At 44.1% G+C, this 15,636-nt stretch overlaps 1 protein-coding gene across 1 annotated transcript in view; it reads right to left on the bottom strand.

Annotated features, from left to right (window-relative positions):
* Window positions 1-14,423: 14,423 nt before the first annotated feature.
* Window positions 14,424-15,636, bottom strand: part of SCML4 (sex comb on midleg-like 4 (Drosophila)) — a 41,949-nt gene continuing 40,736 nt past the window's right edge. The window contains exon 7 of the mRNA XM_014964508.1: window positions 14,424-14,549. Within this exon, the coding sequence (XP_014819994.1) occupies window positions 14,424-14,549 (126 nt within the window). The remainder of the gene's footprint in view (window positions 14,550-15,636) is intronic.

The raw sequence follows: 15,636 nt of genomic DNA, 5'->3' as shown, positions 1-15,636 counted from the left end.
CCAGAGTAAATCTCTGCTAAACTGGAGCTATCTGATGCTTCTCCTGGATGTGCAGAGGAAGTCAAGGGCATGAGAAGTGACTCCTGTCTCCTAACAGCTTCGTCCAGCTTAATAACTCTTCTTGCCTGGACACAATTTTTAACCAGAAGTTTATGGGCAAATGAAAGTCCTTCCCAGGCGCATGCAGTGTAAATGACCATGGTGAAGGTGGGCAGAGATCCTGGCAGAGATCTGAACAGGCTGAAACATGCCTGGCATATTACACACCCCTTTTCTCCAGTAATACCAGATAAACTGTCTGTGCTAGGGGCTGCATAAAATGTCATCTCCTGCTGCATCCTGGCTCTTGAACCACAGGTTCCTGGCAGATGTGCAGGAGGTGGGCAGCTGTATGAACAAGTGACTGACTGATCTTATATGGGACAGGTTATTATATGGGGAGGGACAATCAGGCCACTGCTGCCATCACACCAAATAGTCAGGGGAAGAAAAGAGCCTGCTATGTTTACATGACAATTATAAAGTACATCCAATCTTTTGTTTGCTTTGCACTAGCAGGTTTTGCAAATGGTGTTTATATTTTTGATATATATTTATATAGATATATATATTCATCCGTTGCCTGAGATCTAAATCCCGGCCTGTGAGCTGTGCAAGGCAGGAATGCTGATGTCTTATTTCCTTGTGTGATTCCTCCTGGAGCTGGGATGTGAGCCCCAACTGGGATCTTTAGACAGAATAGTAAATGAAATTGCCACATGGCCCATGTTATTCAGTGATCTTCAAGATCAATGCTGGCTTCCTGAAGTCCAGTCTACTGTATAGACTTCTCATAATCAAAGGAAGGAGCTTTCTCCCTCCCCCCAGTATTTATTGCAGACAGTCTCTGAGCTTCAAACCAAGGCGACAGAGCACTTTCCAGACACATAAACCAACGATGAAGTTAAATTGCTTCACCTCAGAAACCGGGCTCTAAATGACTTCAGACAGCTTCTGAATATATTCAGTCTGAAGGAAAACTTCCTTCTGGTTTTAAAGTCTGGAGATAAAAGAACTGTCTGGTGAAAAAAAAGGCAAATTTCTCCTAGCCAGAAGAGCCAAAATGCTGCAGTCTATTGTTTAGGGGCACAAGGGAGGTATATGGCTAAGGTTAGGCTTGATGTATGAACTGGGTCTTAATGCAGTGACCCACTGGGAATGTGAGCACCCATGTCAGGGGAGAGGACCCTGTGGTCATCACAGGAATTGGCCCAGGGCTTGCTGCCGACTCTGCCAAAGCCTTTGGCCACTCAGCACTGGGACGTGTGCTTTCCTGCTCTTTCTCCTGTCCCTTGAATGAAGGCGCAAGGGATAAGTCACAGCTGGGGATGAACAGCAGCTGGGTTGCTGTGTGTCTCACAAGCCTTCATTTTCAGTCCTAAAATGGGGGGGAATGGCATAAGGAAAAAACAACTTTACAACATTATTTAAAGTCTACCTAAATTCAAGATTCATAAAGAGGGCCCATAGTCAATGCAATCGAGGGGTGGCCTGAAATCACTTTTCTTTAGTAGAGCCCCTTGGATACATTCATCTACCCTTTCTGTAACATTAAGTTTTGCAGCTGATTTCTATCCGATTACAGAGAGCAATAAGAAGATAGGACCCAAACACTATTATCCAGGGGCCTGTTCTCACTTTCACTGACGTGGATGGCAAATTGACTTCAAGGGAAACTTCATCATGCTGTAGTGTTGATAGCATCATAGAGGAAAGTGTAATTAAAGGGCAAAAAAGAGGGGAATCATTCAATGCAATGTATTTCTTGGATAGCTAGAACCGACTCTACATAACAGGGAAAGCATTTCTTATTTTCTAGGGGAAGTTTTTTAATGGTAGTTGAGCTGAGATTTTTTTGGCTCTTTTTCAGGCTTTTTATTGAGACATTGCTACAGTATTCCACTAGCTGCCAGCATGTAAAGTGGGCAGATCAACCTTGAAATATTATGGTCTTGGGACAAATTTTGCTCTTGTTTTCTCCCCAGTGTAAATCCAGAATAACAGTAATGACTTCAGCTGAGCCACTTCAGATTTACATCAGCATAAATGAGAGCAGGGTCAGCCCATGCAGATGCAGCCCGAGGGATTAGGAGCCTGTCTGTGCGTTGTACCCTTGCTTCAAATTGATACCCTGGCCTTAATTCAGTGGAGAACCAAAAAAACTGCTTGCCCTGCAAATAAGCATTGATGCTAATGTCTTGCAGTGGAGATTTATCAATAGGCTGACACCTCAGTACCCATCTCTTATTTGCATAGCAGAGAAATGTGAATAAAAATGTGAAATTAGCTCTGCACTGGTCAGGATAGGAGGTAATTCTGGCATTAGCAAAGCTGCAGGCTCAGCCACAGGGAATTTGGTAGGTAAAAATGCTTTGTGTGTCCATGAATGCGGCAGGTGTGTAAAGACCAAGACCAGACTCTTATTTAAAAAATACAGTTTATTAGATAAAACGTACATAGAACCAAGTAAATCCAATTCTTTATTAAAAATACAGAAATAATTTTGCAATAGTAAAAGAAAGTACTGGCTTTTTCTATGAAACATAAATCTGAAGGTTTGGGACATATTTGCTTTATCACAGCCGGTCCCCCTCTATACTACATTCATAAACACACGGCATCAAATTGTGAAACGCAAGCAAAAGTCTGTTGTACAAAATTAAAAACATTAAGACCAGTAATACTCATTTTAGTTTAGATGCATACAGTACCATACAGCACACGGAACAGTCAATATACAGCTATACATTAAAACATGCCTCTAAATAGTGACAGAGAATCCACTGCAAGGAATAAATTACAAAATAATAAAAAACAATGTCTGAAGAAACAAAAAAGGAATCACAGTTGGACACTATATTTGTTAAATGGTTGCATATGTACTGAAACACTGTACATATTAAGAATGAATATATTGGACCCATCCATACAGAACATGCTAAATCGACAGTTATTATTTCGTTTGGATGCGTGAATATGTATGAGGTGTACATATGGTGGGCAGGTGCATATCTGCGTGCGTACATCAGACCTGGGTGTACATACACATAGAAAGGCACACACCTCCCCAGCTGAAGACAAATCACTTCAATAAAAGCCTTTGAGGCAGGGTGAGAGCAATACTGTTTTCATAATTGTGCTGCTCTGAGGTCTCCAGGCATTTTATTCACATGTTATTCTCACCCATAAGTTGCACATTTGTTTTACCTCAGCTCTCCCTTGTTTGCATATTTGCAAAGTGAATACAAAGCTACTCAATATAATGCAGTGTTCACTGTAGAGAAGATTTATTAGGGGAGGGTTTGATAGCTGAGAAACTGCAAAGTAATAAAGGGTTTGCATTGCTTTTCCAATGAGTGGAATTAAGGGGCAGATGTCTTTTCCCCGATTATTGTTAGCATCATAGGGTAATCCTGACATAATTAATAATATATCCTATATGTCATCTTTATTAAGAATTCTTGGTTGAAAATGGAGAAGGCTTGCATTAAGTTATAGGCATCTAAGTCTACCTAGCCATAGAAGCAACTCAAATTGTTTATCACCTCATGACAATAATAGAAAAATAAAATAATGCTAAAATACGGTGCTAAGTAAAATGAATGGACAGCAGAATGAACATTAAGTGAAAGAATTCCTCAGGCTTCACAGGATTAGAAATTACCTAGATTCAGAAAAGCATGTTGAACGTTTAACTTGAAACAAAGCTCAGGACTGAGGGCAGTGATACAAAGGTGCAGGCTGGGCATCAAATGGCACAGAACTGCACTGGGACCTTGAGGTCATCACAGGATAAGATGGTGGTTTTTTTCCTCTCTCATTGAAAGAAAGCAAAACAAAGCAGCGCTAAGGCAAAGGTGTGTAAAAGATGAATACAGAGATCCTGACTGTTCTCTCACCAGTGAGGGTGACATGGGTACCCTCTCACTGACGCTGGTGGGGATGGTCTAGATTCATATCAGCATCAGAAAAAGAGCAGCCCAGGAAGGTTTACACAGCAGGACACGATTGAAACACCCTGGAAAGCTGAGTGGTGCTGTGCGCTGGGGATGGGGCCAGAGGCACCATCAGAGAGCAATGGTGGGTACAGTGAGGGGAGCTGACACAGTCTGTTCTTTCCAAGGGGACAGCCAGGCAGCATCGCTCCCGTCACAGCCCACAGAGCTCCTGTGAATGATGTTATACTGCCAGAGAAATAAACCCAGCTGCCTTTTGCCATCAGGAAAAGAGAAGGAGCCTGGTAACACCAGTGTGGCAGCACTGGGTGGAGTAAGACAAGGCAGAACGATGAAAACAAATGGGACAGTCTGAGCCAAGGACCTTCAAAATATATCGGCCATATATACACCTCACCTCGAGTCACGAGACCTAAGACTGAAGTCACCATCATTCAAGCCCATAATCTCATCACGACAGCATGTTTTTATTAAAAAGGAAATCTCATTATTTACATTCTATTTTTAATATGCACGCTGGCAGGTGAAGAAAGCCTGGCGAGCTAGGGTACGCAAGCTGATTTCTCAGTTTTGAGAGCAGCCACAGAGGAGAAGGCTGTGCCACACGCTGGACAGGCTCCTGTTAGCGCCTGTGGGATTTGGACGAGAGCAGTCACAAATGCATTTTCCTAACGATGTGAGATTTGGAGATGTTGCGTCTATCAGTAGTAAGTGGTATAGGCTGTGATAAATTTGGGAGTGGCTGAATGCAAGACAGTGTGAGTTTGAACTCCTGATTGCAACCTGATTGCAGGTTTTTTTTTTCTCTCTGACAGATTTTGTATATGCTTGAATATATATTCACTTGATATCTGATATCCCTTAGAAAATCTCTACTCCTAAGGTTGTACAGTGCTGGGAAAGAGATGTCCTTCACCATTCAAAGAGGGTGAGATTAATAATAGTAGATATGTAAAAAAGTCCAAGATTGTGAAATACCTGCAAGATGTGATGAAAGCAGCCCTGCTTATCCAGCCACTGCAGAAACTGAGGCTTATCTAGCAAATTACAGAACATTAAAAATCAAAGTTAACACACTTTGAGCCCAATTAGCTATACAAAAACTGATAGCTGCACATACATCAGAAAAGCCTTGTACATGCTTCACTAGCCTTGGAAGCTAAAGCTGAGGAGCTGGAAGGGAGCTCAGAGCAGTGTTTTCAAAAAAAAGAAAAGTGTGAGCAGGAGTTGCGCTATTTTGTGGCCTGATTTAAAGCTGCCACTTTCCAGCTGGATAGAAACTGTTCTGCTCTCATGCTTCACACTGTTTGGAAACAGAGACCCAGAGCCAAAACCTGATCTCATTCCCACTGGTAGAAGTATGCAGTAGCCCCACAGAAGCTACAGTCATTACTCTAAACTCACACTTGTGCATCCATGTGTGAATCTGCCCTGCGTTATTGCACGTATTTCAGTATGAGGGATGATGCTGCAAATATTGCAATGCCAGTTGCCATGTGAATTTTCTCACTACTCTTAATGTAGGCTTACAAGCGTGCCCTTCCCTCGCTGATGATTTTGTCAGTCCCATCACCCCCTCCAAGCTGGCCAACATCGCTTCTCTTCTCCCTCCAGCCGGGTGGCTTTTTCCTACCTTCTGTTGTCCTTACCATTGGCAATGGGCACCTCTTCTTTCCAACCAACTCTCTGATGCCGGCTGAAAGCAAGCTGGACCTTCTCCAGGTCTGGGGGAGCGATGTTGGTGGCTCTGTGCTCAGCACACATCGATGCTCACACCTGCCTAATGGTGTGCCATTCACAGGGCCAAGCCTGGTCCACATGGCCATCAGCAACAGGGTAGGAGCCAAGGATTCGTCCCAGTGAGCAAGGTAACTGGGACTGTTCAAACCAATAAGCATTTAAGCAGCTTGAATATCAAGAGGCAGCACAGGAAAAGATGGAAGGTAGTGGGGAAAACTGCAGTCACCCTGCATAAAAGTGCTGAGCCTTTAATGAGGTATTTATTGCAAATAGTCATCAGCCAGCTAGTTAAAAACCATCCTCAAAAAGCGCCTTTCATGCTGTTGAATGAAAGCAGTGGAAGGGTTTTTGCAAGATAAAGAGTATGTCAAAAGAAATACAGACAACCTAATTCAAAGATGTCAGAACATGGTAGTCTTTGTTGCAGCAGAGCTGGTACTAGACTCTCCCGTGAAGGGCACTTGATTGAAGGGAAAGAAAGGGTTGCAGAAAACCACAGAGAAAGAGAGAGGGGAAACAAAGAAAAATGAAAGATCAGGGAAAAGCCAAAAGGTAGAGAAGGAGTTGCAGCAGGGGTGAAGGAGACACATACATGGTCACTGAAAGACGGAAAGGAAAGAAAAGAAGAAGAGATGCTGCAAGAAAGGAACTGAGGAGAAGAGAATGAAAGCAACTATAGTGAGGCACTAGGAATGGAAAGGGGTGGGAAGTTTCAGGGGAAAAGACTAGAGACCAGAGGAAGACTAAGAGGGAGAAGAATGATGGCAGGGGGAGGGACTAAGTGACCATTAAAGGTCTGTTTGTGTGAAATCTTTCAGGTGTGTAAGGAAGGTGTAAACAAGGGCTGTGTGAGGAGTAAGTCAGGTGTGGACAGCATGGGGAGAAAGGGTGGAATACGGTGAGAGTGGATGGTCTTGTGGGTAAGGCACTAGATTCAGAACAGATCTGGCTTCAAACTTCTGGCTTCACCAAAGGTCAGGTTTAACAATGCTTGGATGGAGGCAATACAGTTCACCTTCATGGAAGTTTTGCTTAATTTTTCTCTGTATTCTGCTATTTTTCCCTCATCTGCCATTGACTTCTATCTGGTTTCAGCATTTATCTGCAACATGGAAGGAAAACTGCCTCGAGGAAATCCTTCTCCTTAGGTTGTCCCTTTTGCTGCATGAAGCTGTCAAATCTCTAGGGCAGGCTGTGTGTCTCATAATATGTTTGCACAGCACCAGACGTGATTCCTACATTCCTTTGAGACACAAATACTGACTGAGTTTTGATAACAGCAGCCGAACATGCTCATATTTGAACTGTTAGTATTGTCAGAGAGTAGGTCAGATACTGATCTCACACTGGTAAAAACAAGGAATAACTCTGCTAAATTTACAGTAGGGTCAATGGAAGACTGTAGGTTGGCTTCTTGTAAGTGTATAGACTAAGTAAGCAAGACACTTTCTTTTACTACTAGGTTTCTGAGAGGCGTAAAATGAAAAGCTGATATATGTTGAAAAGCCTGCTACATGGCTATGGCTACAGCTGCTTTCTGAAAAGCACAAGAAAAAAGAAGAAAAAAAAAAGATGTTTTTCTTTAAATACTGACTCTTACCAAACGGATCAGAAGCCTTCTAGATGGTACAGCACATTAGAAAAGCCATGAAGAAGACAAGGTTGTAGAGACAGACATTTGGTTCCAGTGGAACCTGGACACATGGATCAATTCACAATACTGCCACTGCAGCAATGCCCAGGGCCAGGAAACATATTACAGACCAGGAAACCATCAAAGTGAGGGATAAAATCAATCACTAGTCTTTCACTAGCTTGGATTCACTGCAATTTCTCCAATTCTCCTGTGTTTCAGCTGAAAGGCACCGTAAGCTGTGAACCTACTCCACTCTGAAATGTCCTCATTCCTCTACCACTTGGACTTCAGGTTTTTCCCATGCCCCAGTCTTTTAGAGATCTCTGAAAATAGGAAATTAGTTGCCCGTATTTCATGTTCAAAAAGAAAAAGGCAGCATGATCCCAGTTTTATATAACACCAAGGGAAAACTTTGGGTAATAAAGACATACTGCTCTATGCAGAGAAAGTTCAATACAAACCTGGAGACAGGGCACAAACTCTGCAGGAACCACAGTGAAGCCTGGGACTTGCCCATTTTTCAAGCCCATCCTTCCTAACTTGCTCTGCCTTGCTCTTATTTCACAGGCTTTCTAGGCTGTCTGTGCAGCCAGGCGAGCCTCTCTGAGCAACACGCACGCTCTCACACACTCCTGTCCAGCCTCCAATGCTGCTTTTTGGCAGCTGCCCATAGACCAAAAGGAGCAAGACTCTGTAGTCAGAGATGGAGCCTCTTCTGAAGTCCTGTGAGCTATTCCTGTCCGATTATGGCACTACCAAGAGACTCAAACGTTTGAAGTATGATGAAGTGCCGTGGACGCTGAAGGAGCCAAAACTTGTGGGTCACTGGGACTGATTTTGAAAAGTTTTATTTTTAAATTCCACCAAGGGCTTCGCCTCAAGGATGTGTGGAAATCTCCCAGTGAAGTCATGTTCAGATCAGGGGCGAGTTTCTGCTTAGTGGCACGGCTGAAATCCTCAGCACACGGGCTTTGGTTTGCTGAGAGGTGGAAAACCCAAACCACCCTCCACGAAAGCTCGTAGCTAAAACGCAAAGCTAACTGGAGAAGGTGTGGGGGTCAGGTAGAGGTGCAGCTGGAAGAGCTCTGTACCAGGAAGCTAGCAGCTCTCCGGGGAGCGGGGGAGAGGGGGCTGGCCAGCGGCGGCCGTCTCCGCTCTTTGTAAGGGAGGATGAAATAGCTTGTTAGGCTCTGGTTACTATGGGACGTGGCTGAAGCTTGACCTGGTTTATGAGCCAAGCCCCGGTCTTATGAATTCAATAGAAAAACTTACACGGACCTCAGTGGGACCTGGGTTTGGCCTAACATGCTTTATTTCGCGTCTTGAGTGAGGGAAACATTTTACTTTAGATTACGGTTGAAAGATTCTTGGGTTTCAGCTTAAGTCTTATGGTGGTGGTGTATCGCACACCCATATTTCTTTCTTTTTCTTTAGTAAATCACCTCTCTCCTACACTTAGCCTCTGACCAAAACCTGTCTGCTCGAACTGGAGTAAACCTGGCCGGTTGGCCATGTCTCTGCTGAAGGCAATCCCCTCCAACCCCACTGTGCCTGCACCGGCTGCCGCATCCCCACTCACCCCTCCAGCTCCAGGCACCTGGTGGGGAGCGGAGGCTGGGGGAGCGAAGGGAGGCAGGGACTGGAAATCCACGTTTGCCCAGCCGTGCTCCTGAGGCGCGGGGATTTGCTGGAGCTGGGGCCAGAATGAGCGAGCCGTGCTAGAGTCTATCAGATTTGTGAAGTACAGATGTGATAATACCGCTGCAACCACAAAAGAATTTACAACAGGAAGTGCTGCAGCTGTTGCTTATTAGCATTAGGACAAATTACACAAAGCAAATTGTTAGCAGACATGTTTCCATAATATTTAACTCATGGCAGTGAATAAAAGTGATTCTTTTTCAAGCAAAATTTTAGATTTCCAAGGGAATTGGTTTCCAATTGTCCATGAAGGGAGTATGGATTAGAGAGCAGCGTGCAGCTATTGCAAGGCATCAGAGGCAACGTGTGCAGCAGCTTGCCTGCTTTCTCTGGCGAAGGTGTGCGAATTTGGGACCATATTTCTTGGTGAGAGAAGGAAAATCCGTACAGCTCCGTATGACCCAATTACCAGCCACGGGGAGTGATGGTGTGTGGGCCCCATTCTGGAGCAGCCACAGTAAGGTTCTGTGCACAGGAGTGCTTGGAAAGGGAGGGATCTCTTGCTGACCTGCCATTTCCCTGAATTTTTGCCCCCAAAGTACTTATTATGACTTATTTCCCTAGCAACCCCAAGCTTGTTGATGTGGAATCGGCCCGTGCCAGCAGCACAATCCCCTAACGCGAGCTCAAGAGGGGGGATTTGGAGACAAAATCCACACAGCAACAGACTGAACGTGCAGACTGAAATGCTGGGCTGTGACTCGCAAACAACTGACAGCAAAATCCCCCCCACCAAAACCCTGGGCATGACACCTCTCTCCAGCCAAACCCGTTTCAATCCAGGGCAGCAGCTGGTTTTGGTCCTGCCATACCTGCTGCCTGGCTGGGGCCACCCGTTCGGGCACCTCCTCTGCCTCCCTCCTTGCTGCCTGGGGGAGACCCAAGCAACTGGCCCTGGGGAAGGATGCTGCGGTTCAGAGAGGAGGAGTGCCCAAAAAAATCATTTGATTTTAATTAATAAAAAGGGGGCATTTAATTCTTGCCTCCCTCCCTGGTGCCAAGGCAGGACTGGTGGATGTCTGACCCCAGAGATGCTCCTCCACAGAGTGAGCTGTGGGGATCTCCCATGGGTTCCTGGAAAGACTTGGGGAATGCCCTGCCTGATGCCTTTTTCCAAATAGAAGCCATTCAAAGGAAAAGAGAAAGAGAGAGAGAGAGGAGGAGGAAAAAAAAAGAAGGCACTAAATAATTAACTGAAGGTTTTGGAGTATGTTTTCAGGGGGTAAGAGCTGCCAAATTCCTTCCTGAGCTTGCTCAGCCCCCAAAAGGTGCAGGTGGGAAGGGCAGGGCACTGCAGCCATGTCAGGAAGGGGCCACGGAGTGGCTGCACCGGGGTGAGAAGAAAGGCCATCCATGGCTGCTGGAGTCAGGGCCAGGCTTCAGAGCTGCTGCCTCCCCAGAGCCATACACCTGCACCCACACTGTCCTTTCACCCTGCCTTGCCTGAGTGACACTGTGTGAACCACAGGATGGTTTGTCCTCCTGCTGCTGATCCAACAGAGGCACCTTTCCACACCAACACTGCATTAGCCGTCTTATTGTTTTGCTGATTATTGCAGGTTTTGTCAATAACGTTCTGCTTAATCTCTTGCAGCCACCCTTTCTTTAAGAAGGAAAGAAGCAGAACTCGTGAAGACTGCTGACAACCTGTGGAAATTCAGCCATCAGTTTAAGGGCAGTAACAGCCCAGAGTGATGCTTTACATGCCAGTCCCACGGGTGCCTGCCTGCATTAATCACGTTGAGCGAAGCTGCCAACGCAGCAAAGGCTGCCCTGCTCCCCAGCCCTGCCGAGAGAGTGGGCTGGGGGAGACGGAGGCGTTCCCCCAGGCATTCCTTGGAACTCAGTCAAGGTCTGGCCAGGGAAGGAGGCGTTTGCCGGTGCGAGAGAAGAGGCCGTGACAGTGGGAAGGTGGCGGGGCTGACCTGTCCTGCAGCAGGACAGCTGGCCATGACCAGCATGGCCAACCATGAGCTGGTTGGCCATGTCAGGTGCAAGAAGCCGGTCTGCCTGGGACCACCGGCTCGGTCCTCCGAGTGCCTGGCACTTGGGCAAGGGAAGGACTCTCCCCGAATCCTCAGACTTTGCCTGCTTCCTTTTGTTTTTACAAAGCGGATGCTCACAAAGTATCGCAACCGCCTGAAGCAACCAGAGAGCCTTTTGATGCAGCCGTGAGTGCTTAGAAGCAGAAAAGAGGCACGTGTAGTTGCTTTTAAGGGGATGCACGTCCACCCACCTTTGGGGAGCAGTTCAAAAATACAGCTGGGTTGGCTGCAGCCTGAAGCCAGAGCCACGGACGGAATAGCAAGTGAAGTGATTTGCACAAGCGACGTCTCCAGCAGCAGCTAACGGAGAAGGGGCTGACATGCATGTTCTGGTTCTTTGGTGCTTGTTCTGAGGAAATGGCCTGACACCCTCAGCACAGCCAAACTGCTTAGCTACCCTCGCCGACAAGACTTGGAAGAGAAAAATTAGTTATAATTGCAATATTATTGCAGTAATGTTTGCCTCCTAATTGCCTTTCAGTGAAAAAAAAACCCAAACCCACATGCAGTGAGGAATTTTTGTAAAATGAATCCACTAAGTGCCTGGACAGTCCATGTACCTACCAGTGTCATATCAAAGGAGATAGCACCACTGAATGTTTACATCAGATGCATACATGAAAACTATTTTAGCATATTAAACATAGAAACGTTATTGCCACTAAGGATTCTATAAAAACTGTGTTGGTTCTATCGGCCCTCTGAGGCGTAATGTCCAGAGCAGGGCAGGTGGATGGAAGGGGTAAGACACGGAGCTGAATGGGAAGGAGTCTCGCTCCAGAAAGTCTGTAGTTGTGAGGTTGTTTTTTCCCCCACTCTCAGAATAAAATGTGAAGTTACAGATTCTCCAGGAAAATACAATAAAATGAAAAAATCTTCTTGGAACAAAAATGTTCCACTTCCAAAATGTCAAAATGATGTTTTGACATTACCAAAAGCTGTAGTTTCAGTTAAATAGAATTTTACATTAGAAAGTGACATGCTTTTATGAAGAGTTTTGATTTTGACAAAGTGGGATTTTCCAGCATTGAAGCCATCTGATAAATTCTCACCAGCTCTGACTACTGATATACTACAGTCAGGTGGGTTTCTAAGGGGAGGAATTAAAATCACCTTTTGAAAAAAACAGAGATTAACTAAGTTCAAAATTATGGGGTGGAAAAAAAAAAAAGAAAGAAGATTGTTTGAGGACTCTCTGAAGGTGACATTACTAATACAGCAAGATTTTTACATATTTTGGGGATCTTTGCAGGGAAAAGGTTAATTTTTTAAAAGATATAAGAGTGGGAAATGAACTATACATGTTTGGTGTTGATCTGAAGTCACCTCTGCCTCAAGCAGACAGCTGGCTGAGCAGATTTCCATTCTCTACACCATGGACACAAAGTGCTGCAGGTGAGTGTTACCTCCCAAGCATTGGCACTGTTAGGGTTCAGTATATTACATCACTGGATAGTATATGACTTTTCATTTAACACACTTGTTCAGCTATTCCTATTAAAGGTGTTTCAGCATGCAGACAGGATTTGCTGAAAGCTGGTCATTTGTGTAAAGATCCAATCCTGCAAACGTATGCAGACAATGTTTTTAATTTGGAGGAGTAGTCCCCAAGAGTTTACTGAAAGTCTTGTGGGATCTGGTTTCTTATCTTGTTAAGGATTTTCAGGATTAGGTCTTGAACCAGTATCTTTGTAGGAGTTCTAGTCTAGCAACATGCATCAAGTTGAATCTTATTCCATGAGGTATTTTTGGTAATATTCTGTTCTGCATAAACAGGGTCAGACAGTATGACATCTTGAATATTATCAGGACCCCGTTTCTCAATTCAGTGGAGGCTAGCTCTACGATAACCTGCATGACTTACAAACATTTGTTACCTTGTCACAGACTAGGGGTGTAAACTGTATGGATGTATCCCTTCGTCATCCTCCTTTGTGAAGGATGAAAATGAGGGCATACCCACGCCACAGGTTACCTCCTCAGCCTGAGACCTGTCCTCTCCCGCCTGGCTACGTGAAATAGCAGTGAGCACTTTTGGGATTTTTATGAGAGGCAGAAGAGCATTATTTGTAATCCACTTAAGACAGAAATCCCAGCACACCTGCATATGTGCTGAAAGCTCCAGCACAATCAGGAACCATCCCTACCGCATCCTCCCCGGACCTGACCATCGCTGCCCAGTGCAGAGATGTGCCCTTCCTAGCCAGTCCCACCCAGGGAACGCTCCCGCCCGGTTCCCTCGCTTTTTAAAAATGCAAACAAAACCCAAACCAGAATTTCTTCTTTTTCTCAGAGTGCCACAAACTGCATGCCAGACAGCAACGGCTCAGGGAAGGCAGCCGACAGCTGAGCACACCAGACACCGTGGGAGCCATCCACCCCCTCTTCGGCGTAACGAGAAACATCCTGTCAGAAACACTCTCTGCATTTGGGCTTTTCTTGAATTAATTATCTGTAAACGGTGACGGGTTTGTCCTGCTGGGAGCCTGTGATTCCTTGTCGGTGTTTATAGATGTGCTGGATAGGAGAGTTGTGATGGTCAAAGCTCATCAGATAGAAAGTACCATGGCATCAGAGCTCCAGCCTCAAGTCTATTAGGGCTGCTCCCTCTAGTGGGAAAAAGTACTTTAGCTGCAAATCCCCCTCTTTTTTTTTTCCCATTTTTTTAAACTTTTTTTTTTCTTTTTCTTTTTTTTTTTTTTTTTTAAAGTGTAGAATCAAGTTTTCCAGATAGTGCAAGACATGGGGCAGTTCCCATCAGACACTAGGTTTTTTTTTTTTTTTTTTTTTTTTTTAAAGTGTAGAATCAAGTTTTCCAGATAGTGCAAGACATGGGGCAGTTCCCATCAGACACTAGGTGACCAAACGCCGTGATTTTCCAGCCCTTGAGCATCGGTGCTGGAGCTGGAGCCCAGTCCCTGCAGGTCAGCGGTTATTCCTCCGAGACAGACCCATGGCAAGACTCTTGGTTAATCTTCCAGCAGTCCTCAGCATATGCCATAGCTGTGTTTGTTTTTGATTTCCCGCTTCTGATTACAAAAATAGGACTTACTATAATCATAATAATATTAATGATAGAAAATAATTACTGTAATTATATACTTTTTGGCAAATTATTAACACAAAGCATCCCAAGAGACCCCATTGGATTAAAAAAAGGTGACGATGCACAAATGTTAAAAAAGACAAAGTCTTTGTTAAAAAAGAGGGGAAAACAATCTGCAAATTAATGCATTTCTGTAAGGCAACATGTTACCTTTAGTTTTCCATCTAGATTTAGGTCAGGTTCTGTTGTTCAAGAAATTGTTAGAACTTGGCTTGCTTGAGCTTATCAATGTGGTAACACAGTTTCAGCGCAGGTCCCAGTTTCAGCCCCAGGTATTTCATGATCATGTCACTTTTCAGCAGCAGCAAAGCATTGCCATCAATCTCCTGGTTTCAAAAGAGAGAAAGAGCATCAAAATGTGTTAATCCCCTTCCTGTGCTGTGTCCCGACACATTAAACAAGGTGAATCAGAAACAGCATGACTTTTGGAGTACAGCTAGCTAAAATGTCATGCATTTTAAAATGCCATTTAAAAAATTAAAATCTGTGCTATGATAGAAGGAAACTCTAAAGGAGGGGTTAATCATATAGTACTTTTTATCCTTCAAGGAACTGTAAGATTTGTCTAGGTTTTCAATTATTTTGCAATTAAAACATGAGGATTTTTTTTTAAAAATCAGGTTTGCTATAAGCCTAATTCTGGGAGAAACCCGTCAACCTTGAGAGAAAGGACTGAGTGATGGAGAGAAGGAGAGGGATGTGGCCTTGTGAACTGCTAATGGCACACCGCTGAATCTCAGTTCCAGCTTTGTCCCTGGCTACCTGCATAGAATTTCACATAGCCTCAGTGCATTTATATCTGGTGAGATAGATATATATATTTATGTTTCTTTTTCTTAAATTGAATGTCATAGTAACTTGCTTATTTTAATAATATTAATTTCTATTACTGATATTTTTATTTTATTAATATTATCATATATTCAAATTTCATTTAACCATCACATAAGTGCTGGAAATTGCGACCGAGTTGAGTTTTTTATCACAGACCTGTTGGCTTGAAAACCTTTTGAAATCACAAAGTGAGCACAAAGTAGCTTGGGTGCACAGAGAAAAGGGCTCTGTTTTACTACGGCTGTAAAAAACAGAAGCTTTCAGCTATACTGTGCTTCCTTGGATCCTGAGCTTGTATGTTTTTTCCTGACTATATTAGTGGATCTACTAAAAAACACCACCCCTCCCCATAGTCTCCATCACACTTACATACTCGGACCATTGGAGCTAAAACATAACTAGTGCTATGTGTGTACAAAGATACAGGCATATATACACGTATTAATGCTGTATATATTGTATTCCGGTTTTGATGGTCAGATCTTTCCTCTGTGATCCATTACCTACTAATTAAGCAATACTATGGATCTTAATTTTCCCCGATCATTATTATTCCATTCAGAAGGTGATTTAGCTGAT

The sequence above is a fragment of the Calidris pugnax genome, unplaced genomic scaffold, assembly GCF_001431845.1.
Source record: "Calidris pugnax isolate Ruff unplaced genomic scaffold, ASM143184v1 scaffold219, whole genome shotgun sequence".
Classification (NCBI taxonomy): domain Eukaryota; kingdom Metazoa; phylum Chordata; class Aves; order Charadriiformes; family Scolopacidae; genus Calidris; species Calidris pugnax.
The sequence above is the reverse complement of the archived record's forward strand: the minus strand, read 5'-3'. Positions and strand labels throughout refer to the sequence as shown.